Source organism: Fistularia commersonii, chromosome 11 (genome assembly GCF_037954325.1).
Source record: "Fistularia commersonii isolate RoL2024-O1a breed Wild chromosome 11, RoL_Fcom_v1.0, whole genome shotgun sequence".
In the NCBI taxonomy this organism is placed as follows: domain Eukaryota; kingdom Metazoa; phylum Chordata; class Actinopteri; order Syngnathiformes; family Fistulariidae; genus Fistularia; species Fistularia commersonii.
Genome location: NC_141294.1, coordinates 14,373,427 through 14,400,217, shown reverse-complemented (window position 1 = coordinate 14,400,217; position 26,791 = coordinate 14,373,427). Strand labels below are relative to the sequence as shown.

Below are 26,791 nucleotides of genomic sequence, written 5' to 3'. Positions count from 1 at the left end.
TTGTAGTCTGTTTGAAAGAAACCCCATTGCCAAATGACGCATTCGTAAAAGTCTCTTTCTTTTTTTTTTTTTGAAGACGGAGACTCACCGGCAGAGGTCGACCCACTTTCACGGCGAGTCGAAAGAAAAAAAAAAAAAAAGAAAAACAAAAAACAAAAAACAAACAAACGAAGAATAAAAGACTAAAAGACTCAGTTTCCCATGATGCTTTGCGGCCGCCTCCCCTGCTATCTCGCGCCTTCCCTCTTGTCTCTCCTCGCCGGAGCTGCTAGCCGTGTCGCTGTGTGTTGTTGTCGAAGCAATGATGGCGGCAGCGGGATGCGGATCAGCAACCGCGGCTGCCGGAGGAGGCCAAGGTGGAACCGCTACGGCCAGAGGTCGTTTCCCCGGTCGGCCTTGGTCATCTCGCAGTCGTTTGCGCTCCGAGAAGCGATGGCAACTCGGACGATCAGGCTTAGAAGCTGATGATGTGACTAACGGAGGGCCAAGGCCCTCAAACCTGGTTCTGTCGTTAAACGAAGACCAGTCTCACTTGCGCTTGCTTGGAATAGAGGCGAGCCACAAGATTCTTGGCCAAGCTGGATACAGCTCTAGTGGGAGTGAAGAGGTGAGGTCCCAAACCGACCCAGGAGTTAGTATCTTTATTTCATCTTCTCACATTTTGTGTGATTGTGAAATGTGTATGAATGAGTTACTGTATGCAGGAGAGTGGGACTGGTTGATGCCATGGAGAAATGTCAACATCCCTTTGCTAGGCTAACGCTACCCTTAGCGTAAGCATTGGGGGCTAACGTTACATGCTAACCGCTGTTAGCACAGCGCAGCTTCCCATGACATTTAGTGAGTCGCACCACAAAGTAGCACTTCCACAAAGCGGCGGAACACTTCTAAGTAACATTCTCACCGCCCACTCGGCTCATAACACCTTGTAAATACCGACTGGCCGCATCGCGGGGGCTATATTTCGTAAAGTGCGCCAAAGAGTACGGCAAATGTGTAAACAGGAATTGCATATCTCTCATATATGGCCCGCTCGCTCTCGGGCCAGGGGAGCAGCTAGCAGAGCGTAAGCGAACACAAAGAACGGGAAGGCTAGCAGCTCGGTGTCCCACACAGCCGCTAGCTAGCTCCTCTGTGCCCGTACACCGTCCGGAGGGGGACAACTGTGCTTCATGTGCGGGAAGAAACGTGAAAACGCACACCGCATGTCTTCCTGGCACATTTCGTGTCTCGCCCGATGCGTAATGAACCCCTTGGTAACTCTTTATTAAGGCTGAGTAACCATTCTGTTGACAGTGAGAGTGTAAACGCATACGGTGGAAGGTGGGGGGGGGGGGGGTGGCGGCTAAGTGTTAGCCGGTGTTGTCAAACACGGCATGTATCGGCGGAGGTGCGGCGGAAGCCGAACCCCGGACGGCTGCGCCTCTCCGGCGGCTCCGCCGACCCGGTGCAACTTTCTCGCTAGTTCGATTCACTTAAACGTCAAAACATAGAAAGCTGCGAGATTGGAGGGAATCCCCATTCCCTGCGCTCCGAGACGAGCACGGCGTTGTAGGTGACGTGCGCGTCGAGCCTCTGACCGACCCTCATCGATACAGATGATCGTGCGGTTGCCATGGCAATGTATTGACAGGTGCCAATCGCTGCCGATGACTTTAGTTGGGATGCGTTCAGAGATTAAGGTTGAATGTGCAAAGTTTTTTTGTTTTTTAAACCAAATCATGATTGAAATTACTATCTTATTTTGTTGTTATTCACAGTCATTTGTTGTGCATGCAAAGATTTTCACATTATACATATTTGTGCTAGACTTTGTTTCTTTTTCACAATGACCATTTTCATTCATTTGCCTAGCATTTGTGTTTGTTTATTTTCATCTAATAACTTGACAATTTGCTTATTCTCTTGCTTGTTCTGTAAGCCAGATGCCATCTGACGGTGACGTGGGTTTTGATGGATGTGAATCTGAAGTTGTTTCAAATGTTAATGACCTGTTGCTATCTTCAGGGAGATGACTTCAGAGGATTTGAAGTTGAGAGGAAAACCTCGAAAGGATCCCTGTGCACTTGGCAAAACCCTTCGAAAGGTAAAGAAACTTTTACACGCGCCGTGCGCGGCGTAATAGACGATGTACGAGCGAGCTCGACTGGTTTCCTGTCGCACTCTCGCGTTCGCCGAGGAAGTAATGGGCTTTGTGTGCCTCGTTTCGTTTCTTAAGGCGATGCTGTCAACACGAAATCTCGAAGACGAAGCGAGAAGCAACTGTCCGATGCACCAGCAGTGGAGGCAGCTATTAGCCCACCTGAGCCTGTAGAAGATGTAAAACCCGCGGATGAAAGCGACACCTTGTCTCCAAAACCAGAATCCGTGAACGAGAACAAGAAGCGGCCCAAAGGCAAAAAAACCACAGACCGACAGCCCACGAAAGGTGGAACCTCATCACCAGCGCCAAGGATTACCATAAAGTTGGTGGCCAAAAAGAAAACCGTGAAGGAGCCTCGTAAAAAGTCTGCGAAGAAGCTGAAGGTGACGGGAGTTCAGGACAAGCCCAAACCCACAGACGTTCAGGATGACCAGATTTCAAGCGCTCATGTCAAATTAAAAACCGAACCGCCCGATGATAGCAACAGCACAGAGGATAAAGGAGGAGGGATTTTACCCGCCAGAAGGCGTGGAAGGTCTGCCTCAAAGACAACAGAACCCATCTGCCATTCTCTTGCCAAAGCGGCTGACGACCAAAATTCAAAAGAGAGAAAGTCGGCCGGTAAAGTAAACACTGTAAAGGAGAGCGGGACAGCGGATTCAAAAACAAACATCAAGCAGCAAAAGCAGAAGGAAACCGTGACAGAGCCAGGCTCTGAAGTTAACCAGCAAGCGATCCGCAGGAGCAATAGGGTCGCCAACCCGGTGGCGAAAAAACCCCCGGACAACGCGGCGGAGCAAGAAAACGAAAATAAAAAGGATAGCGTCTTGCCCGAGACGAAGTCGAAAGCGCCACGAGCCGTCGAGGTTAAACCCGCGTTGAAAAGCGACGGACGGAGGCAAAGCAAAAGGCTGAACAAGGACGCGGTGCCAGAGAACCGCAACGGGTCTTCCACCGAGACGGATCCCTCGGCCGTTCAACCCGGCGACGGCGTGCCCTCGACGGCCGGGGAAACGAGGGTGCCGAGTTTAAAGCTGATAAAGATCAGAAACCCGAAATACGGAGCTCCGTCGAGCGGGAAGAATTCAACTCGAAAGAAGAAACGCCGAAAATTTATCTGGACGTTAGCGTTAGTGAAGGGAGGAAGTCAGACGCAGGGGGGCGAACCCGCCGTCAAACAAACAGAGAAGACCGCCACGGACGCCGAGCAGGACGCTCTCGGGGACAAAAATATCAACAAGAGTTTGATATCCAAGCAAGAGACTTGCGTCCCGCAGGAGAGCGCTGAGACGGTCGCGTCGCCCGAGAAGAGCTCAGAAAACACACCCGAAGTGCCACTTGAGGAAAACTCCAAGTTACAAGTAGAAGTTGCCGCCGAGGACAGAACCGAAGCGCCCCCGCAGGAAACCGCTAAACCTGATTGCGGGAAAGTCCCGCCCCTGCAGATAAAAAAAGTCTCGTCTCCCGGCAAACACAAAAGCTCCAAGCCTTCTTTTTTAATTCAGCAAGTCAGTCCCGTGCCTGAGAAGACGGAGGACGCGCCGAAAGACGGCGCCGATATTCAGGAGGACAAACCGCCGGCTCCGGACGCCGTCGTTTCACCGACACGCAGTCTGAGGCGGAGGACGTCGGCCCCCGAGTCACTGCCGCAGGAAAAACCCGCCCGTAAGCAGGCGACGCCTCAGAAGAGGAGGAGTAAGCCGAGTCAGAGCGAGGAGGAGGCCCCTCCGCAGGCGCGCCTCCAAGATCCTTCACCGGTCGTCACCGAGGCGCCCGGCGCACCGGCCCACCCTGAAATCTCGTCCGAGGAAACCGCCGTCGCCCCTCTTGAAGTTCCAGAAGAGCTGCCTCCTCAGGTCCCCGATGAGCCCCCGCAGGCGCCCGGCGAAGTTCCCGCGCAAAAAGTTCAGGCCGAAGTTCAGGAACCTCAGATCCAAGAGGCCCAAGCGTTACCCGTGCCGGTGAAACCCAAGAGAAGCAAGAACAACAAGTCGGGGAAAAAGAGGCCCGGTCAAAGGAAGAAGGCGGCGGTTTCGGGAGAAATCGCCGCCGTCTCCACCCCGGTTTGTTCTGAAACCGCCTCCTTCCCTACGGCGATTTCTCCTGAAACCGCCGTCGCCGTAGAGCAAGCTGCGGAAGACGTTCCCATCGCAGAGTCGGCGCTCAAGGAAGATTGTCAGCCTTTGCTCGCGGAGACGAGTCAGCCGGAGACAAAAGAGTGCATCCAGCCGGAGGCGAAGCAGGACGCGGCGCCGCCCGCCGAGGAACCCCTCCAGCCGCCGGTGAAGGAGGAAACGGAAATTCAGTTGATAGATAGTCAGCCGTCGTTGGCTGCGGAAAGCCAGGCGAGTGATCCGACGACGGCGGGCTCAGAGGAGGCGTCCCTCAAGAAGGCCAAGAAGAGGCGCAAAAACGTGGTCGGGCAGCGTCCGAAGCACAGGCACAGGAGCAGAGATGGAAAGTTCGCTCCGCTCAATTCATCCGAGAGTCAGGACGTATTCGAGGAGGACAACGACCTTTCCGTCGAGTCGGCAGCTACCGGACCGGCCCCGGGCTCGAAACTCATCGGAGTGCAGAAAAAGTACAAAAAGAGGCTGCTGGCGTTCCCGCTCATCGGTCCCGACAGAGCGCGGCCGGACGTCAAGATCATTTCCGAGCTGTTGGAAATGGGGTTGGAAAAAGAGAGCATGAAGCAGGAGGAGACGGACACGCTGGTGGACGAGACGCGAACGGACGTGGCGGATCCCCAGCCCGGGAAGACCAAGTTCGTGAAGAACATCAAACATTTCATTATGCCTGTCGTAAGTGCCAGATCCTCCCGGGTGATCAAGACCCCGCAGAGGTTTATGGACGATGCTGGGATGTCAGTGTTGCCCAGAAGAAACTCTCCAAAGAAAGGTTTGCAAGTGGGCTTGCAAATGCGGCCCGTCAAAAGACGGGACGAGGGCATCGGCAGAGCCATCTCGCCCATCCTGCCGGTCGACGAGGAGGACATACTGAGCGAAGCTCAGCTCGACGTCGATCTGTTTTCCGCTCAGGACCTGGACGACGGCGCCGATTTGGCTGACGGCTTGTTTTCCGAGCCGAAAAGCGCCAGCGTGGAGAAAAAGAGGTCCCCCATAAGGAACGCCAGTTTCAAATGGCACCTGCCAGAAGAGTGCGGCGAGGAAATGTATACACTGGACAAAGCTCCGGAGAGAAAGTGCGAGGATCTGTTCCTGCCTCCCCCGGTGGATCGGCCCAGGGACCTGCTACTATCTACTGATCTCCTGGACGCTCAGAAGAAGAAAAGCCCCATACGGTTTAACAAGCAGACGGCTCAGTTCAAGATCTATCAAAAGCTAAAGAAATTGCACAAAGGACTTCCAAGAAGCAGACACGCCTCCGAAATGGAAAATGTCAGTAAACCTTTTCAGTCTTCCGTCGATTTAGCCGAGGGTCTGGACGACGAGGCCATTAGCATCAGCCTCAGACAGCGCAACACCAGCACGCTGCAGGAGAAGTCCAAGCTGAAGATAGAGGACTTGGACACGCCCGGCGTGGTGAGAAAGGTTTCCGTGTGTGTTCGGACGATGAAATCCCAGTCCCCGCTGATTCACGAAGACAGAGATAAGGATACAGGAGGGAAAGACCCGGTCCAACTGCACACAGGTACGAGCCGTTTCCTGTTCACGAAACACCATTTTTGCGCGACATCGGCGCGGATCCTATGTAACGAACCACAATGTGTTGCTCGAAATCCACAGAGGAGTTGCAGTCAAGGCCGACTCGCGGTGAAGGTGATTATACGGGGGCGGTGGAGAAGGGAGCCTCGCAAAGAGCGCGCCTCACCGGCGCAAATAAAAGAATGTTCAATCTCCTCAGGAAAGCCAAGGTCCAGCTCATTAAGATTGACCAGCAGAAACAGCTCAAGTCATCCGGGGTGAGACAACGTGCTGCGCCAACACGTTCGCCGCCATATTTACCTTTGTGGGAGTTAACAATGGCGCCGGAACATACAGACCAGATGGTTGGATTGTTGGTTAAAATGCTTGATACTTGGAGATGTAGCAGTAATATCTGAACTTAAAGCTTGATACCAGGTGGATAAGCAGGTTCTAAGTGTCAAGAACAGTGTCTTAAAAAAAGGACGCCGAAGAGTTTTTTCCGTTTCTCGCGCTTTCGTTTACGCCCCGTTCTTTCGTCCTAGCTCTTATCCAGCCCGACCGGTGCCCGGTCGAGAGATTTGACCTCTAAGAGACACAGGAGGAAGGAACGGATGCACGTGGAGGCCGACGTGCCCGTCAAGACTGAGCCGCCTCAAGGACAAGTGAGTGTGCAAATCGATCGGCCCGAGGGGGGGAAACCATCCGTCCCGTTCTGCGCTTTGGCGTCTCTTCGCGGCGTCGGATGCGCAGATCGTGTTTTGCGTTTAACCCTCAGTATGAAATATCACTTCCAAACTGAATCACATGTATCCCCCGCTTCACTTTTATCACCGTAACCTGGCTTTTTTTTTTGGTTTGTTTTTGTCGTCCTCCCCAGCCTCAGCTCATCTCCCCCCTGTGCCAGGAGTTCCGTCGAGCAGGAGGTCCGCGCATCAAGCACGTGTGCCGCGCCGCGTCCGTGGTGCTCGGCCAGCCTCGGGCCCTGGTGCCAGATGACATTCCCAGGCTGAGTGCCTTGCCCCTGCACGAAAGAACGGGCATTTCCCCTTCGGCCGTCGCAAAAGGTAGCCGTGAGCTGAGTTCTAAATCTGCAGAATGAGGAGTCGCCGCTCTGACGTCCCGCCCGTGACATCCCGTCGATAGCTTGTTGAAGCGTAACCGGATGTATTTTGCGATTTCTAGACGAATAACTTACATCAAAAAGGATCGCTTTGGAGAATGGCGGGACGCTGTGATAGAAGGGGTGATCGCACCCTTTGTCACAATGAACTACCTGCCCAAAAAATGCAAATCATCTCTTTATTTCTAAATATATTGAGTACCGTCATTTCCAGACGATTGAGTGCACCTAAATATGAATTACAAATTAATTACTATATATAAATGTGTGCATATATAGGCTGTAACATGAGATATTTACACAGAACATTATTTTTAAGCTTTTAATTAATTACATACCGGCAACATCCACAAATACCAAACAGTTTCTGTTCCGGTTCGGCCGTCCAAGGGAAAGATACAGGAAATCTTTCCCGCCTCATGCCATAACTTGATACAATAACTCACTAATCAGTGAATGCACGGCTTCATATTGCCACTTTGCTCATTATTTATTCCTATATATTGGTAAATACCGTCATTTTTGGACTATTGAGCGCACCTGAATATAAGCCGCACGGGCTAAAAATAACTAAATAGATATATAGAACGCACTTCTCTATAAGTCGCAGGTATCCGCGTTTTCCTTTTTTTAAACTTTTTATTAAATTCATACCGGTAACATCCGCAAATACGCACCGCAAATGCTTTTTTTTTCCGAACAGTGTCTGTAACACTGAAAAAGATGAATAATAAATAAGACAAGGAAAAGTCCATCCATCTTCTCTCCCCGCTTTGTCCTCCTACTGATCGCTATCTGGGTCTTCCTCCTGCGCACTAAAACCGTCTTCTTTGCTGTCGGAATTGAACGGCCTCAGAATTTCACGGTAATTTCATCGCCCCGATGTGACGAGGTTAAATGTTTTTGCGCCGTGAAACTTGTTAACCCCAAAAAAATCCATAAGTTAGCCGCATGTGGGGAAAAAAGTAGCAGCCTATTGTCTGGAAATAACGGTATTTTTATTGTTTCTTTCTCTGCAGCATGTTCACGAAGGAAGGGACTGGTGTTTGGCAGCAGTGACCGAAAAATCTTAACTAAACCCGCGCTGTTTGCGTCTGATAATAAAACAAAATAGGAAACTTGACTTTTATCAAATGCACAATTTTCTGAGGCGGATAACACTTTGATAACTGCATGACCTCTGTCCAAACCCAACGCTCATTTTTCTACGAGTTCATAAGTTTAGCAGCAATGAGTCGGAGGCAATAACTCGGCGACCGGGTAGCTTAGCTTGCCAGAGTTTCCCGGTCGCTGGTGTGAACGAAGACTGTTGTTGTCCACCCACATACATTGCAGCGTGCGGGTTTTGGTACGTGACCCATTTTCCTCACGCGTATGTCTTCGCAGATATCGGCTCCCCGTCTGAATCGGACAGTCCCGGGCTGTCGGATCCAAAAGTCACCAAGGTCAAGAAGCCGTCAAATTTTGTGAAACGGAAAGGACTCGGGCCTTTCGGTTATCGCTCTCGGCGCTGCGGGGTGTGCAAGGGCTGCAACCACGAGGACGACTGCGGCAAGTGCATCAACTGCCTGGACAAGCCCAAGTTCGGCGGCCCCAACACCAAACGGCAGTGCTGCGTGTAAGTAAATAGGAAGCGCTGCGTTTGTATTTCGTCATATCGCGACAATTAATAAATCTGTGTCAATCCACAAGTTACAAGAGGTGCGATCAGATCGAGGAGAGGAAAGCGAGGCGGCTGAGCGGCAGAGCAGCGCCCAAAGGTAACCTCTGACCCCTCAGGTCAAGGCTTCTCTGATGTCGCACCACGTTCAAGCGATTGTCCCGTCTCTGTCCGAAGGTTCCTCCAAACGACGGCGGTCCTCCTTCAGCGGGGGTTACTCGAGTAACGAGGAAGGGAACGACATCGCCACCGACTCGCCGTCCGGTCTCCAGGGCGACGAGAACAGCCCGTCGCTAAGGAAGCAGCCGAAGCGCGTCGTGAAACCGAGAGTCTACTTCGACCTGGTGGACTACGAGTCGGATCTGGATGAGAAAGCCTTCTCCAGCTCCGCGTCGCCGGCCAGGAGGAGGGGTCACGGACCTCGTTTCAGTCCAGGTCGGAAGTCAAACTCGGAAAACCTACCTGTGCGGCATCGGATCAAAAGTCTACTGTGAAATGTGAATTACTTTTTATTTTCGTCTTTCAAAGACTTTGTGTCGCTGGATGGATTCCTGGGGGATATTTCCGATGAGGAGATCCGACACAGAAAGTCCAGCTCGCATCGCGTTTCCAGCGGTCGGCGCAAATCCGAGAAGGTGGGTTTATTTCCATTTCAGCGTCTGTTCAGCAATGTCACGCCTCTGCAGGACGGCTTCGGGGATTAGCGGTCAGCTCAACCGGCTCCCCTCCGTTCAAACCCAAGCAACCCTTTCGGAAGATACTTCTCGGTTGAACGTCGCCTCCAGTGTTTTTGCGTCGGCCCGCTAAAACGTGACTGCCGTGTCGCAGGGTCTCTCCACGCAGGGCCCCTTGGAGCAAACTCCCCCCAGCGTCCTGGCCGCCCTCGCCCACGGATTTGAGCAGAGAGAAGTCGAGTCTTCCAAACCCACTCACAAAATCAAGGTCGACTTCAAGGTGGGTCCCCAAAATCTGCATTTCAGTGTGAAGATTTCATTCTCATGCGATCACTGAGTAATAAGTATTGTGGCGAGCCGAGGCAATGTTTGCGCAAATGCAGTGACAAACATAACAAAGATGCGTCTTCTACGTCTGGGCCCTTCAGGAGGACTGTATGTTGGAGAACGTCTGGAACATGGGCGGTTTAAGTATACTCACCTCAGCGCCGCTCATGCCTCCATACGTCTGCCTCCTTTGCGCCAGCAAAGGGCAACACGAGGTAACTGCGTTATCCATCTCCTCCTATTAGACGGCGGAGCTAATTTATCCAGCATTTCAAAGCCTTGAAAGATCCCGTTCGCCTCGATTGAATTGTGCAGATGCTGTACTGCCAAGTGTGCTGCGAGCCTTTCCACTGGTTCTGCCTGGATCCGGCCGAACGCCCTCCTGTGGAGAACAAGGAGAACTGGTGCTGCCGCCACTGCAAGTTCTGTCACGTGTGCGGCAAGAAAAACACACAATCGCAGGTACCGGCCGTCACATCGGCGTCCGGACGGATCCCGTTACCCGATTGGATGTCACGCGTTAATGTCACGTTTTTCCTCCCCCAGCCTTTGTTAGAATGTGAAAGATGTCAAAACTGTTATCATGCTTCCTGCCTCGGACCCAATTATCCAAAACAGAACAAGAAAAGGAAAGCTTGGGTAGGTTCACCTTTCTATACATATATATATAGATATATCAGCGGTTCTTAACCTGGGTTCGATCGAACCCCAGGGGTTCGGCGGGTCAGTCTCAGGGGTTCGGCGGAGGTCAAGACACATTGGTGATGACATCACCGGCCGCAGGTGATCACGCTACATAGCTCGGCCTATCCGTGCTGCGGGGATTTTGGCGCGCTCAGTTGTCGTAACTTGTGACTGTCGTGATGGTACGTCATGTGATTTCTTTCTTAATATTTTAATCCCTTCATACTAATTATGTCGGGCAAAAAAAGAAGAATACGTTCAATACGGATTCACATGTATGACGGAACATGATTGGAATCGATGTCCTAACCGCATGATTTGGAATGACAAGATGAGCAATTCTAGTCCGGCACCGGCAAAACTAAGGCTTCCTTCAGCTGCATGGAGATGGGAGCTACAAGAACATAGCGCTTGCTGAATTCAAGGTGAAGGGAGCCAGATTCCATGAAAAGGCTCCTCTGCCTGTTCTTTGTACCCATCGACGAAACGATCCTGGATCCACTAAAGAAGGGTTCGGTGAATGCGCATGTAAAACAGGTGGGGTTCAGAACCTCCAACAAGGTTAAGAACCACTGATATATATAAAAAAAAAAAAAAAAAAAAGAGACAGACGCACCTGCACATTGCTGACATCTTAACCGCCGTCTTTCACTTGGCGCCGTGGTGTTTGTGCAGATCTGTATGACGTGCACCAGGTGTAAAAGCTGCGGAGTCACCCCGGGGAAGACTCTGGACATCGACTGGAATCACGATAAAGGCCTCTGTCCAGACTGCTCCACGCTCTTCGATCAGGGTGAGAAAATACCGGAGACGACGCCTCGGATTCCGTCACCCGTGACCTTTACTTCCCCTCCCAACACGACGTCGCCGATGTCTTCGCTTTCCCTCCCCAGGCAACTACTGCCCCATTTGCTTCAAGTGCTACGAGGACAACGACTACGACAGCCAGATGATGCAGTGCGGGACCTGCAACCACTGGGTGCACGCCAAGTGTGAGGACCTCACAGGTAATATTCTCGCTCGGGCCACAGCCAGAGATTAAAATCAGTGTTTTTGTTTTTTTTTTTGGGAGGAAAGGGATATTGTTGGACAGCCACGTACGCAGCAGGCGTGCATACATATCGAGCAGCGCTTCGCAATTGTTTTCTATCATCTGCTTGGATGTACGCCTCTGCACAACATTGTGTTCTTATTAATAATATTTATTATTAGTGATATTTATAAACATAACGGTGCTCGCTGGTGCACTGAAGTAGCTTTCACAAAGCTGTATGGTTGTTGCCAATATTCGGCACGTTTTTGCTGAAAAAACTCAAGCGGCTTATCAGTGTAAAAAGGGGTGTCGTGTCTTTAGGTGACGCCTTCATTTATTTGGCTTCATGCTGACAAGATTTTTTGACAAACACCCCAGTCTTTCCTGGTAGTCACAGTGAAGTTTGGTTTATTCTATATTTTTATTTTTTATACATAATTGTTTTTAAAGTACATTTTAGAATCAAAAATACATAACAAAATTATTTGTAAAGTACACTTAAAAGTAAAAAACACATAACAAAATTAAAGTAATTTACAAGCACATAACAAAGTTACTCGTAAAGTTCATTTAAAATTTTTAAAAACACTTCACAAAATTATTTGTTAAGTACATTGAAAATTTAAAAGCACCTAACAAAGTTACTTTTAAAGTACATTTAAAATCTAAAAACACATAAAAAAATTATTTTTAAAGTACATTTAAAATTCAAAATCATTTGTAAAGTACATTTAAAATTTAAAAGCACATAACAAAGTTACTTGTTAAGTTCATTCAAAATTTCAAAACACCTAACAAAATTATTTTTAAAGTACATTTAAACTTTAAAAGCACATAACAAAGTTACTTGTAAAGTTCATTTAAACTTTAAAAGCACATAACAAAGTTACTTGTAAAGTTCATTTGAAATTTTTAAAAACACCTAACAAAATTATTTGTAAAGTACATTTAAAATTTAAAAGCACCTAACAAAGTTACTTTTAAAGTACATTTAAAATCTAAAAACACATAAAAAATTTATTTTTAAAGTACATTTAAAATTCAAAATTATTTGTAAAGTATATTTAAAATTTAAAAGCACATAACAAATTTACTTGTAAAGTACATTCAAAATTTAAAAACACCTAACAAAACTATTTGTAAAGTACATTTAAAATTTAAACACTGGGGGCTGGAATGGCTTGATAGCGTATCAATTTAAACGGAAAAACATAATTTGATATACGAGTAGATAAAGAACCAATTCCCAAGTCGAGGTATTATCGTACATTTCTTCGTAGCAGCTCGTATTTTATACGCGAGCCGAGTTTGTTTTGGTTTCCATCTCACGTCACGTGCACTGCAACCCCGTCGTTCCAGATGAACTCTATGAGATCCTGTCCAGCCTGCCGGAGAGCGTGGTGTATTCGTGCCGGCCGTGCAGCGTGACGCAGCCCAGCGCCTGGAGAGAGCTGCTCTACATCGAGCTCAGGTCCGGGGTGGAGAAGGTGCTGGCCTGCTTGCTGTCTTCCACCCTCACCCAGCACCTGGTCACCTGCTCGCAGGTGAGGCACACGGGAACCGGGAGGGCCGAGGTCAAAACTCCGCCGCCGCCGGTTCAAGGCGTCTTACATGCTCGGGTTTCACCCGCAGTGCGAGAAGTCGGTGGATCCCGACGGCGGAGTGGAAGGGCATCCCGCCTGCGACCTCCGAGCCGTGGGCAAGAAGTTCGACAAAGGCCTTTACACGACTCTGGTGAGCACCGATGACACCGAGCGCCCTGCATTGGACCATGTGTCCAATGTGGACCGTTGGACCGCTGCTGCGACCGAGGGCAGGAAATTAGCATCTCGGTTCATCCCGGCACCTACGGATGGAGTAAATTACACAAACGTCGTGGTTCTGACTGCGTGCCGTTGTCTCATACTAAATACCATCTGTGAAGGTGGAGCTTTTGTGAATCTTGTTGAATGGAAACTCAGTGTCAGTCACAGTTTTGTTTTTGTTCTGTTTTTTTTCGTTCACAAACGGCCCCAAATAGTAAGAAATAAGAATTCCAAGCAGCGTGTTCGGGTTGTCCTCGGGCGATTTAGATGGAAACCAACAAAAACAGCAGACCTCCAGAGGCATGAAGTCACACTGAGAGATTTCAACAAAGACATTCCTGACAGATGACATCGGGGCGTTGGGCTGCACCGCTGGGCTGAACGTTTTTTATGTTTTAGCTCCTCTGGACAGCTGGAGGGGGTGATTTTGTCGCTAAATGTCTTAGCCGTTTTTAATACCGCGGCATGAATTGGATCGGCCTCCGCATTTGGTTTTAAATAAAGCCGCTGTAATGGCCACGAAGCATCCGCAGCAGATGAACGTGCAAAAAAACAAAGATCTCTTCCCTCTAACTTTGGCTGGCAAGTAATATCATTGTGTTTCCACAGAAAATGTTCCACGAAGATGTTGTGCAAGTGGTGAGAAGAAGGCTCAAGCAGGAGGAGCACCTTCCCGAGGAGCGGAGGCCCACCGCGCTGGCACGCTCCTACTATTTAAAGGTACCCGATAAATATCAAATCTGTGAAATATTGATTATCCCGTTCTTATTTAATGTCCTGTTGAACGAGAGGAACTGAACGCCCTGCAGCTCTTGCAGCTCTGTAGATAAAACCCATGCATTTTACAGCCTGCAGGCCACGCTATTTTCTTTAAATATTTTACGAAGTATTTTCAAGCAAAATTTAATTTTGAAACTTATTTTTTTTCCCTTCTGTTCAATTTTGTATGGATGATCATATTTATATGATCATTAATGATTTTAAAGTTGAAATCAAATGCCAAAAAATTGAAACGTTCAAACTGCTGTTTACATTTTGTGCAATTTAGATGATTGGCCCGCGCATAAAAATTAAATAAGAAATATGGCCTGTAAGCCAAAATAACTGCCCACCCCTGCTGTGGGTGTAAGTGGTGACTGAGAATATTGTTTTCCTCAGCTCCTGGAAGAGGTGTTTAATTGGTTCAACAGCCAAGATCCAAAGGTGTGGAATCCTTGTACCAAAGAATTGCCCATGTGAGTAACGGCATTCATTCATTCAACCGCTTCTGTTCCGATGAGGAAACGTTAAGGTGACGGTTTCACATAGAAGCAACTCATGAGTTTTGATGAACAAGCTATGTGAAGGGGTTTGTTTGCTTGTTTACAACAATTCTACTCAACTAATGTAATTCCAAGTTCAATGTTTTATCCTACCCCAAAAAGAAAGAAGCATTGCTGAAAATATCATTGCTCTTATCCATAGTATTATTTATCACAATGTATTGGGGTGGATATAGAGTCTGGGATATTTTCTAATTTTAAAGGTGAAAATTGTGATTTTTTTTTTTTTCATATTTTGATTTTATTGGTGGTGTTTCACCGCTATTTTCAAAACAACTCAGGGAATTTTATGGTTGGGAAATTGTTCATGAATTGCCATCTTACAAGTTAAGATGCAAATGGAACAAGTACTAAAACCAAGATTTAAACCATAGAAATACCCATATCTGGATATTGACAGGACAATTATACGTCAAAATTTTCCTACATTTAACAATATTAAGGTGAATATATGTCCATAAGCCCATATTTGTGCACGGATTTACCTGGTTACAGATAACTTTGACATGAGCCTCAACAGCACTTCTTTTTGTATTTCACGCCCCTGATGGATTATTCACGTGTTTCTTTTTGTCTTTTATCAGGGGCATGTTTTCCCACGCCGTCTATCCTCCTTCGAGCGAGCACGTGTACGCCCAGTGGCAGGAGCGGGAGCAGGTCACCTCCAGGCCTCCGCTGGAGCTCCTGCAGGACGATAACGGCCAAAGCCTGGACGAGAAGAACGAGGACGCGGCCTCTCCGATTCCAGGGGAGCCGACGAACTGGAACTACTTCAAAACCAGCAGAGCCGTCAGGCTCAAATTCAAAGGTGCCGCTTCCGGGAAGCGTCTTTTCCTTTCTCTAAGCCGCTCGGGAACTCTGATTTATTTATTTTGTCCTTTTTTTTGTCTTCCCCGACAGGAAAAAGGGGTCGACTCTCCAAAGCGGACCTGGACACCGGCTGGTCCAAGGACGACGAGAGGCAATGCTCTCTGTGTCAGAAGTTCGGAGACCTGAAACCCAACGTGAGTTTTTCGCAGACGGTTCGCAAAATCTTGCCGCGTGTGGTGAATTTCATATCCAGGACGAGACGTTGACGGTTCCCCTTCCTCTCCGCAGGAAGCCGGACGGTTGCTGTATCTGGGCCAGAACGAGTGGGCGCACGTCAACTGCTGTCTTTGGTCGGCGGAGGTTTTCGAGGAAGACTACGGCGCTCTGCTTCATGTGCACAGCGCCGTCACGAGGGGCCGCTTGATGGTCGGTTGTTTATCCACCCCGTGCCGAACGTTTCACGAAACCTTGACTTGGGGTTTTTTTTCCGAGATCCGAGCCGTCGCTCGGCGGATGTTTTGCTTTGCGATCGCAGTTAGGAGCGATCGGGATGAGCGTTTGGCAACCACGTGGCCGTCGCTGTCCAGGAAGTAGCAATTTTAAAGACGGTGGGGCTCGCCGCTCGCCGCTAGCTAGCCCAGAGAAAAACATGGAAAAACACCAGCGTCCGTGAGGAGATGTTTGTTGTCTGTGAGAAGGCAGGAGACGTTTACAGGGATCCGTTAGGTCGGACGGCGGGAATGTTGTCAGAAAAGCTGGTCGGGGACGGTTTGATGGGTTTTCAAAAGAGGAGCGGCTTCACTCTGGAGTTTACATTTAGCATAGCATTGTAGCATTAAGTGTGGAGCCAGTAAGTTAAGTTGAGGATAGAGCATTAGATGAAAACTCCCCCAACCTCATCTTCATTCGATCTTCACGGTTAATACACATAATGAAACCTCTATTTCTTTCCATTCTCAGGTATTATTATTGTTTCTTGTACGTTTTTTTTATTTAAAAAACACGTTAAAAAAATAGGGGTCTCAAATGGATTAATAGCGCTCTCATCTCATTTCAATGCAAAAATTTAATTTGATATACAATCAAATCGCTCGCAGAACCGATTCCACTCCGAAGTCAAGGCGCGACTCTCAGGTCGCGCGTCGCGTCGCAGTCGATCGCTCCTCCATTATTCCTCGTCAAGTAACGCCCCGGTTTCTTCCTCGCCGCCCCGCCAGCGATGTGAACGCTGCAACCAGACCGGCGCCACGGTGGGCTGCTGCCTGACCTCCTGCCAAAGCAACTACCACTTCATGTGTGCGCGCTCCCGCCACTGTGTCTTCCAAGACGACAAGAAGGTCTACTGCCACAAACACAGACAGCTGATCAGCGGCAGGGTAAGCGCTGCTCCTCCATCTCCACTGTCGCACTGTTCTGAAGTTGAATTAAATGCCATTTATTTCCGCCGCGCAGGTGATAACCGGTCAGGAATTCGAGGTGAACCGGAGAGTGTACGTGGACTTTGAAGGCATCAGCCCCCGCAGGAAGTTCTTGACCGGGTTGGAACCGGAGTTGATCAACGTGATGATCGGTAATTCTCGTTTTTCACGATCTCTGGGATTCTGAGCTTTGATTGGTCGTTTTTATTTAATACGTGTCGCCCCGTCACAGGCTCCCTGCAGATTGACAGACTGGGCGTTCTGTCAGAACTCTCGGCGAGGAAAGGAAAACTGTTCCCCGTGGGGTTCCAGTGAGTCGGATCACCTCGTCCCGTCAAATAAAGCGTAACTTGCTCGGTCTTCTCAAATGGCATCGCTCTTTTTTTTTTTTTTGTTTATCCTCGTCAGATGTTCCCGTTGGTACTGGAGTACAATCGACCCCCAGCGCAAATGCAAATACACGTGCACGGTCCGCGAGGTCCGACCGTCCCTGCCGGAGAAGCCGGTGGAGGAGATGCCGGATCAAGGAGACAATCACACCATCGCGCACAACCGCTGCCCGACTCCTGGTGCGTGTCTCGCGTCCGAAACACGGTCGGTCCGTTGGAAATTCCACTTTCTGCTGATTCTGTAATCGTTCCGTCGATCGTTTCTCGTCAGAAGCGGAAGCCCAAGAGGCCGACGCACCGGAGTTGCACCTCCAGCCTGAGGAAAGTTTGGCCGCGGTTGCGTCCGCCAGGTCGGATCACAGAGCGCGGCCGAAAATCCCGAGCTACCCCCAACCGAGGAGGCCAGCCGGAGGGTTGTCTAGACCTCTGCCATCCCCAGGTTAAAAAAAAAAAAAGAAAAAAGAAAAAAAATGGATTCCCTCTTAAGTGTGACTAAAAGTTTTTAAAATGCTAATCGTTTTGTAATTTTTCCCAGGATTAATTGAGTCAAAACCTCACCACATTGTGACAATAAGTGATCTGGAGGAGACGCGAAGGGTTCGCCGCCAGAGCTCGCAGACGACAAGCCTCCGCAGTAACATCCCCCCGCCTCTGGGGCCCCTGCCGGGGCCCATCACCTTCCGTGCGGGGAAATCGTCCCACCCCACTTCCCCGCTGTACCAAACCGGCGTTCCGGAAAACCTGCTCAGCTCCCCGCAAGCTCGCTCGGCGGCCGGCAGAGCGGCTTCTTCTGTCCGGTGCTCCGGAAACACCGCGACCCACTGCACCTCCGCGTTCTTCCCTCAGTCGCCGTGGCAGGAGACGGCGGGGCCGTTCCCTTCCCCCAGCTTGTCTTTCCCCAGGCCTCGCCTGTCTTTCGATCTGAACCAGTCGGATTCCGTCGAGGTGCCGCACAACTTCCTGGCGTCGCCGGAGCCCGAAGACGTCTCTCCGGCCAACGGGACGTCGCCCCAGGGGGGCTTGGACGAACAGAAAGACGGGGACGAGTTCTCCTACGGTTCCTTCCACAAGGACCCCGGCATCACGCTGAGCCAGGATATGAGGACCGAGCTGGAGATCGACGAGACGCTCGTGGACGAAGGCGTGGCCATGAACTGCGGCGGGCAGATAGTGGTGGAAGGCGACGACCAGGAGGAGTTCTGGGGGAAGGCCCCGGAGATACACAAGAGAAAGACCCTGGTGGCCAACCTGCCGCGGTCGGCGTCGTCGGGCAGGGACGAGCTGGGCAACTCCTCCTCCGACGACGACATGGACCACTATTTTGACTTCTCGCGGACGATCGTCAAGTTGCCCGGATCGAAAGATCGCTCCAAGTCTCCCTCCTCCCCGCGGACCCTGGCTCAGCTGGACGGCGTGGACGACGGCACGGAGAGCGACGCCAGCGTCGCGACCAACGACGACGCGCAGAAAGCTCAGGGTACGAGTCAAGCCCAAATCCAGGCCAGGCTGCTCAAGAAGAGCGTCCCCCAAGCGGAGACGAATGCCGCCGCGCAGACCGCTCAGAATCCGATCGTAAAAGCGTCCCGCGCGGATTCTTCGACGCTCGCCATCCCCGGCAAAGGCCCCGCACACAGCTCGGAATCCTCGTCCGAGGCCAAAGAGGGATCGGTCTCGGGACTCCGAGGCGAACACTCCGTTATTCACTTTGAGAATCTGCAGACTGTGCTTCCAACCGCCGCCGACGATCCCCTGCCTAACCTGCTCACAAAGGTGCCTGCAACCTCCTTCCCAGAGGGATCGCTCCAGACCTCCGGCCTGGGATTCTCCTCAGAAGGTCCTCTCGTCCTGGAAAGATGTGACTCCGGCCCGCGGTTGACCGAGATGCTTCCCGTGGAGTCCGCGCAAGCCGAGGCGCAGCAGTCGGACCCTCGCAAACCGCCGTCCGAGCCCGACGGCGGCCACTTTGCGTCGTCGTCGTCGTCGTCCGCGCTGATGAACCACCTGCCGGGCAACGCGAGGGAGCCGTCGCTGGCGGATTCTGCCGACGGCCCGGGCGCGCTGCTGGATCTCTTCCAGCCCTCCCACCTGATGCCCGCGGACGTGCAGTACACCTCTTCGGGTCTGGTGGAGTCTCTGCAGATGTATCCCTGTCTGCCGGGTTTCGGACAGCCGTCTCTGACAGGGATCACGCTGCAGCCGGTGTCGTCCTCGCAGGAGTCCGGTTTCCCCCCCGCCGAGCCGCCGCCGCCGCCGCCGGCTAAACTGACCGCCCTCGGTCCCGTCGGAGACCCGACGAAGGCGGCGTTAAACGACGGGACGCGCGGCGACCCGGCGTCGTCGGCGCCATCGGGCGCTTCCTCCCAAGCGGAAACCGGCGCCGTCTCCGCGCCCGCTCAGTCCGCGGAGATGCAGCCGTCGGGTTCCACCGCCGTCACCATCGTTTCCTCCGCCCCCTCCCTGTCGGCGCTTCCCGGATGCTGCGCGACGCCTCCGACGACCATCCAAACCACCGCCGCGTCGGTGATCCTGAACGGCTACAGCTCTTCGGCGATTCAGAAGGAAGCCTCCTCTGGGCACACCATCTCCATCAACTTCTCCACGCCGAGGCCCGCTCTGGAGCCGCAGCAGCCGGTGGTGCCTCAGGCTCTACCCGGCCACGCCATTCTCACCGTGAAGGAGGTGGGAGGTCCCAACGTGGATCCGACGCCACACGTCCTGCTGGTGAACCGGCTCGGGCAGATCTTTGTGAAGAACCCAGAAAGCAACACTTTCCAGCTGCCCACTCCCAACTCCCCCTCCTATAACTGCGTCACTCAAATCGCCAGCCTTTTGCAAAGTAACGCGCTGTCCGCCACGCTGGCGGCGGCGGGCAACATGTCCTCTCCGAACCCGGCGGCCAACGTGACGGCGGCCTCCGTCCCGCCGGTCGCGCCGGCGGCTCAGAATCCCGCCGGCATCACGCAGCTGCTGGCTCACAACAGCAACGGAACCGTGGCGTCGGTCGGCGTGAAGAAGCAGAAGAAGAACGCGAAGTCGCCCAAAGACGACGGCGCCCCGGAGATGAGAAAGAGCAAGAAAAAGAAGGAGTCCGGCGCCATGAAAAAGTCCAAGTTCTTCAAGGCGGCGGAGCAGCCGGGCGTCCCGGCCAAGGACCCCTGCGCCGCCCGGGCCGAGAGCGCTCAAGCTATCATCAACCAAGCCATGGCGAGTAATTACACCCCCAAGTGGAGCAGCCTGCAGACCCTCAGCCCCTCCTCCCTGGTTTTGCCCCCCGGCCTCTTGGTCGACTCCGAGCCGGCGGCGTCCCAGCCTCCGCCGGCTCCGGCCCCGGCCCCGGCCCCGGTCCCGCCCCCCGTTCCGGCCCCGACCCCGACCCACGCTTCACGCCCGCGCACCCACGTCCGCATGAAGAGGGTGTCCTCGCTCTCGGACCGCATCGTCACCAAGAAATCCAAGGTGGACTTCTTCCAACCCGAGCCCGTGGAGGAGGAGGAGGTGGAGCCGCACCGGCCCGGCTTCGCCAGCGCCTCCAGCCGGGCGTCCGGCGTGCGGATCAAGACTCCCACGGTGAAGGGCGTCCTGAACCTGGACGAGCTGAAGCAGGAGCAGTTCAGTGACTCGGACAGCTCGGGGTAAGAGTTTTTCCTTACTGAGATCAGGGGCGTGCAGAGGTCGGCTCAGGCCCGACGCAAATCTTGATGGTTTGCCCCGGAGACGCAAGTCCAGGGCCTGATATACTGAGGAAGGAAAACATTTTGAATCTGTAAACACACATGAAACATTTCAGTGTATCAACTTATTTTCCCCAAATGATGCCTCCTGTCACAAAAACACCTCAGCCACTTCACTTTCCGCCTCAAACTCTTTTTTTTTATTCATCTAGCTTTAAATCTCGTTTGCTCAGCCGCACCGCAGGGATGTTTTTATTCATTTCTGTTTTGCAAGACTTTTCACAGCCTGTGACTGGAAATGCAAGCGCTGCTGATCTGTGTGATTCATGTGAATATTTGATTAAATGTCAACAAAAAACCTTTTAAAAAAAAACTCGCCGCACGTGTTCTCGAGCCGTCGGCGAACCCAAGCAGGTAGAAGAACACAAAAAGCTGAAGGAGAAAGAAGTTAAAATAATGATCGCCGCCCTCAGCTAATCTCTGCACGTCCCAGACTGACATGAAATAACGCACGGGTTCATTTCCATGTGAATAACGCTGACCTTATTTATGTCCGCAGCCCTTTAACCCCTCGCGGTATCTCCTCCAGCTCGGAGGCTTGGGATTACATGTCTTGGGGCGAACACGGCAAGCCGGCCGCCTGGGAGCCGGTGGGACACAGCACGCTGACGGACTGGAACAAGTACTCCGGTACGAGCCGGCGTTCCCGTCGCTTCGGCGAGTGAAACGCCGCCCCGTACGCGGTAAATGAAAATGTCCGAATGTGCTCCGGCAGGCGCCGCCTCCGCGTCGGACGACGAGCCGCCGCCCTCCGACGAGGACGAGGAATGCTTGACGAACAAAGACCAGCCGCATTTGCGATTCGAGATAACCAGCGACGACGGTTTCTGCATCGAGGCGGACAGCATCGAAGGTGAGTCCGCGTTCGCGAACGCCGCGTCTTTATTTTCATTTTCCGGATCCTGCGCTCACCCGACGCCCGTCCCCAGTGGCGTGGAAAGCGGTGCGAGACGGCGTGCAGGAGGCGCGGGCCATCGCCAGGTTAAGGCCGCTCACGTTCCAAAGAATCACCGGCGCCCGGATGCTGGGCCTCCTCCACAACGCGGTGGTGTTCCTGCTGGAGCAGCTGCAGGGAGCTCACCGCTGTCAACGCCACGCCTTCCGCTTCTTCAAGCAGTTCAACCAGGAGGACGACCTGCCGATCAACCCCAGCGGCTGCGCCCGCTCAGAGCTCTACCTCAGGTCCGTAAATAACCGATTCTGAATTTATATCTTTTCCTTTTCGCGTGACATTTCTCTCACCGCGTCTTCCCGCTCCTAACAGGAAGTCCACGTTCGACATGTTCAACTTCCTGGCGTCTCAGCACCGGCAGCTCCCCGACATCGGGCTGTACGACGACGAGGAGGACGAGGTCCTCCTCAAGTCCACGAGGTCCGGTCTTAGTTCCCTGATTTTTTTTTTTTTTTTTTTTTTTTAGCGTAGATTTTCCAAGCGTTGCGTGGAGCGCGCTGCTAAAAAAAAAATGCCGTTTTTGTTTTGTAGGCGGGCGACCAGCCTGGAGCTGCCCATGGCCATGCGCTTCAGGCACCTGGAGAGGACGTCCAAGGAGGCTGTGGGCGTGTACAGGTGTGTGTGTGTGTGTGTGTGTGTGTGTCGGCCTGACATCCAGCGCCAGGCTCAGTTTATGATTTTTATTTTTCCCCTTAAAGCAGTGCTTCTCGATTATTTTCTGTTACGCCCCTCCGAAGAAGAAAACATTTTGCGCTCCCCAACTCTCCACTGCAACTTTAAATAGTATAATTTGTCTATATGACATGTTCTATATGCACCTCTGCGTAACATTATATCCTTATTTACATTGAAGAAATGAAAAAAGAAAGAAATAGTAGATCAACCTGCAACAAGGAAGTTTATTCACATTGTTTTTTAATCTGTCTGAGACCAGATTTAAAGAACAATTTGCCTGAAATGTACAAAAATTAAACCCTTATTGAAACAAAAAAAAATTTTTTTGACCGACTGAACCATTCGAAAATCAATCCATAAAAATAACACATTCAAATTGATGAGCAACATTAATTCAGGACCCTTGTTTCTTTTAGACTGTAAACACACCCGTCTTTCCTCGTCTCCCACCGTAGTATTCTAGCGCAGCAAGAACTAGCATGTTGCTCCGCTAAAGTCAAATCCCGTGACCTTTAGCCGTCGGAGGCCACGTCTCCTGTGTGTGAAACCCTCGGAGCGAGGAAACACCACCGACACAAATCCTACTGCATTTCAAGTAGAACACGGTGGAACCTAGACTTTCAACTTGGGAATTTTCCAAGATCCGAGTGGATGTTTTGCTTTCTGATCGGAGTCGGGAGCAAAGGGTGAGCGTTAAAAGACACCACGCGCCGCCCGCCGCTAGCGAGCTAGCTAGCTAGCCTGGAGAAAATGGAAAAACAGGAGCGAGGTGTGCGCATGGTGGACTCATCTATGTAGAGATGGAGATGTTGTTGTTGGTGGGATACGGCGATGGAGAGACGTTTACGGCGAGAACGTGAACGGACGAGGCGTCTGAAGACGTCGGGGACAGTTTGACGGTTTTAAAAAGAGTTGAAATAGAGTTTAGACGTAAAGCGGAGCAGAGTTAGCATCGTAGCATTAAGTGCGGAGCCGGCAAGTGAAGTTGGAGGTCGACCGCGAAATCAAAAACTCCTCTCATCTTCGTACATTATTCATTTATGAAGTAGATTTTTCTTTTTTAAAAAGACCTGACAAAACCCGTGAACGGGTGAAATTGAGTCCGATAATTAGCAAGCTGTGTTACGAGCTCGCTGGAATCCCTCCTGGTCGGGAACCATGTACTCTATTTGTCTGTGCACGTACTTGTCCGCTATTATGACTTACTAACGCGCCGTCCTTGTCTTGGGCCGACCTCCCGCAGGTCTGCCATCCACGGCCGTGGTCTTTTCTGCAAGAGGAACATCGAGGCGGGAGAGATGGTCATCGAGTACGCCGGCATAGTGATCCGCTCCGTGCTGACGGACAAAAGGGAGAAGTACTACGATAGCAAGGTTGGTTTTGGCGTCGCTAACCTTGTTAGCGCCTAGCATGGAAGATTCCTCGCGGCGCGGCTGAAAAAGTATGTCTCCGCCTCTCGCAGGGCATCGGGTGTTACATGTTCCGCATCGACGACTTCGACGTGGTGGACGCGACGATGCACGGCAACGCCGCGCGCTTCATCAACCACTCGTGCGAACCCAACTGCTACTCGCGGGTGATCAACGTGGAGGGCCGCAAGCACATCGTCATCTTCGCCCTGAGGAAGATCTACAGAGGGGAGGAGCTCACCTACGACTACAAGTTCCCCATCGAAGACGCCAGCAACAAACTCAGCTGCAACTGCGGAGCCCGGCGATGTCGGCGTTTCCTCAACTGAGACGGAGAGAGCGAGAGGTTCCTGTTTATTAGTAAGCCTTAAATTAAGGTGGCACTGGATTGAACTCGGGGAGACGGCGGGCACTCGGCACAGCAGGGGAATTAGCCACTATGAGTCCGGTCGGGGGGGGGGGAAGGGGGAGGAAGGACGCCCCGAGCGGAAACCGGATTAACCGTCGAGACGTACCTTCGCCCCGATGTCCGGCCCAGTTACGTCGCCGCGGGGAGGCGGGGGATCCCGGCTCGGTATGTCATTTCCTTGATACACACGTCAAGCCTTATCTGTTTGAATAATTGCTGAAAACCTATAGCTAGGCTTCGAGAGATTCCTTAGGTTCATTTCTGTTGTTCTACACGTGTAATCATGATCGCTCCATCCTCCAGTGGTGGGAACAACATCGTAACCCCATCCGTGCAGTGGTAAAGTCAGTACTTGAGCCATACATCCACCCCAAAATTTACTACTTTTTTTTTTATTTTTATTTTTTTTATATTATACCTTGCATTTATCTGCGCATCTTGTGGATTTTTTTTTTTTTTTTTTTTTTTTTTTTTTCTTTTCTTTTTTTATTTCTCCGGAATCAAAAGTCAACCATGGTGCTAAGCCTCGGAGGGTCTCGGACCTCCGGTTAGATGTCGTGCAGATCAGGATTTGTTTAGCCGTGCATTCACCCTGCTGAGATCGTGTATCTTAAATTTATGCACTCAAGCGGTACTCGAGACGGAATGTGGAATCTTCTGCGTTTCACGAAAAGACACATGATCATGCTCTCTTCCTTTGTTCGGTTATATAGAAAAGAAAAAAAAAATGGATGAAAAAGAAAAGAATCCAGTCAGTAACAAAAAAAGAAAAAAAGTGTCATATTTATAAAGACATAAATCATGTCTTTAAATTTTTATTTTCTGGATGTACAGTGTATGTAGCAAACACTACCCAAGCCAAAAAGAGTCGTGGCGAGTATCGGTCCTTTTAAATATATTTTTATTTACTTTGATGGCGGATGGCCTGTTTCCTCTTGCAATAAGACGTTGCTGCCCCACAGTTGCACATAAAGCACCGACAAACAAAACAAATTCCCCGTTTTTATTTAATTTCATTTTTTATTTTTGTTTGTTTTTTTTTTTTGTTTGTTTGTTTTTTTTTTTTCATTTTTTTTATTTTCGTAAACCCCGCTAGTCGACCCGTGGTTCAGGGAAAGCACTGGTATAGAGCATCGCCACTGAGTGTGTGCATTCAGCTCCCTCGGCGGGCCTGTTGTGAACGCCTTGCGCACACACACACACACACACACACACACACACACACACACACACACACACACACACACACACGCTCGGAGCCCGGAGCGGAGCTGGAGACGGCGCACTCGGCACCTTAAAGATAATGTTGAAATGTTCTTAGTCGATGTGCAGTGCTGTCAGTAATGAGGTTAGTGGAATTCACACACTGTTCAATTTGGTAGTAATATTTATTCATATGTTGATTTATATTTTTTAATGGTGAAAGGTTGTGGTTTGTATAAATGGCGGTGGTCTCGTGTATCCGGACGTCCCTCCCCCGTTTGTAATGGCCGTTTTTCTTTTTTTTTTTCCTTTTTTTTTTTTTTTTTTTCTTTGGTTTCATTTTGTTTTGTTTACAAAACTGATGTCCTTCGTTTCAATGGGTTACTTGAATTTCCTTTTTTTTTTTTTTTTTTTAGGGCGGGTCGTGTCGTGCATTTAAAGCCTTTGTGACGGAAAACTGTTCAAAAGCAGGTATTTTAAAGGAACTGTTTTATTTTTTCATTTATATATATTTTTCTTTTGTCGTTGTTTGTAGAATACTGACGGTTTTAGAATCAGTCACAGGAGTTAAGTGAGCACTGTTTGCCCCCTCCCTTAATCCCATCATCACCTTTTCTTTCTCCCCTTTCCAAAAGGATCTTAAACGCCTTTTTCCTGATCTTTTTTTTTTTGATTTTGATATTTTATTTTGCATGTCCAATCACTGGGATGGAGCCCAGATTATGTTGTGTCAATCACCTAGCTGACAACAAGGACAGAGTCACTCCCAACTCCTTGCAAGGATTCTACCTCAGCTGTTTAGACAGATGTTTGGGAATACTGATGCAAAACAGAGGATGATTTAAGAGTAGCTCGGTTTTAATGTCCTGCAGAGCTTGTGTGTGTGTGTGTGTGTGTGTGTGTCTGTGTGTGTGTGTGTGCAAGGGTGTGAGTGTTTGTCACATTTTGCGTGCGCGTATGTGTGTGTGTGTGTGTTGTTATGAAGGATGCGAAGCATTAGTCAAAACCTGAAGTTATCTTGACCATCTCTCCCAAAATCTGTTCAGAAAGCTATATGCTATATATATATACACACACACACATATATATAAATATATATATATAGGGTTATTTTAAAGTAAGTGTAAAAGACAATAATGAGAAAATATGTGATCTTTAAATTTACGTCTTTGTTACCATGTACAAATAAACCCTGAGTTTGTAAATATTTGTATACGTATTTCTAAACCTGTTTAATTTTTCTATGCACTTTTTTTTATTTATAATGTTATTTGCTTAATAAAGATGTAAAGATGTTTCAACGAATGGCCTTTTTTGTCGGCCAGCGGACTGGACCGCTTCGGCGTTGTTGGCCAAGAACTTGGGATTTGTGTGGAAGTT

The 26,791-nt window shown here is 50.3% G+C and overlaps 1 protein-coding gene across 1 annotated transcript; it reads left to right on the top strand.

The window, feature by feature from the left end:
* Positions 1–1,925: 1,925 nt before the first annotated feature.
* kmt2bb (lysine (K)-specific methyltransferase 2Bb) lies at positions 1,926–26,712 on the top strand. Its single transcript, XM_086155799.1, has 36 exons — positions 1,926–1,943; positions 2,008–2,086; positions 2,219–5,794; positions 5,890–6,065; positions 6,333–6,452; positions 6,668–6,854; positions 8,297–8,528; positions 8,603–8,670; positions 8,748–9,005; positions 9,099–9,205; positions 9,399–9,524; positions 9,673–9,786; positions 9,887–10,033; positions 10,118–10,210; positions 10,931–11,048; positions 11,149–11,262; positions 12,648–12,832; positions 12,921–13,022; positions 13,703–13,813; positions 14,252–14,328; positions 15,000–15,223; positions 15,316–15,419; positions 15,514–15,651; positions 16,443–16,601; positions 16,678–16,795; positions 16,876–16,954; positions 17,052–17,212; positions 17,304–17,471; positions 17,568–20,664; positions 21,263–21,393; positions 21,479–21,616; positions 21,693–21,945; positions 22,028–22,135; positions 22,247–22,330; positions 23,634–23,763; positions 23,853–26,712. Exons 1-36 carry the CDS (start codon positions 1,926–1,928, stop codon positions 24,126–24,128), a joined length of 11,376 nt encoding a protein of 3,791 aa, XP_086011925.1. The 3' UTR covers positions 24,129–26,712.
* The last annotated feature ends 79 nt before the right edge of the window (positions 26,713–26,791 follow it).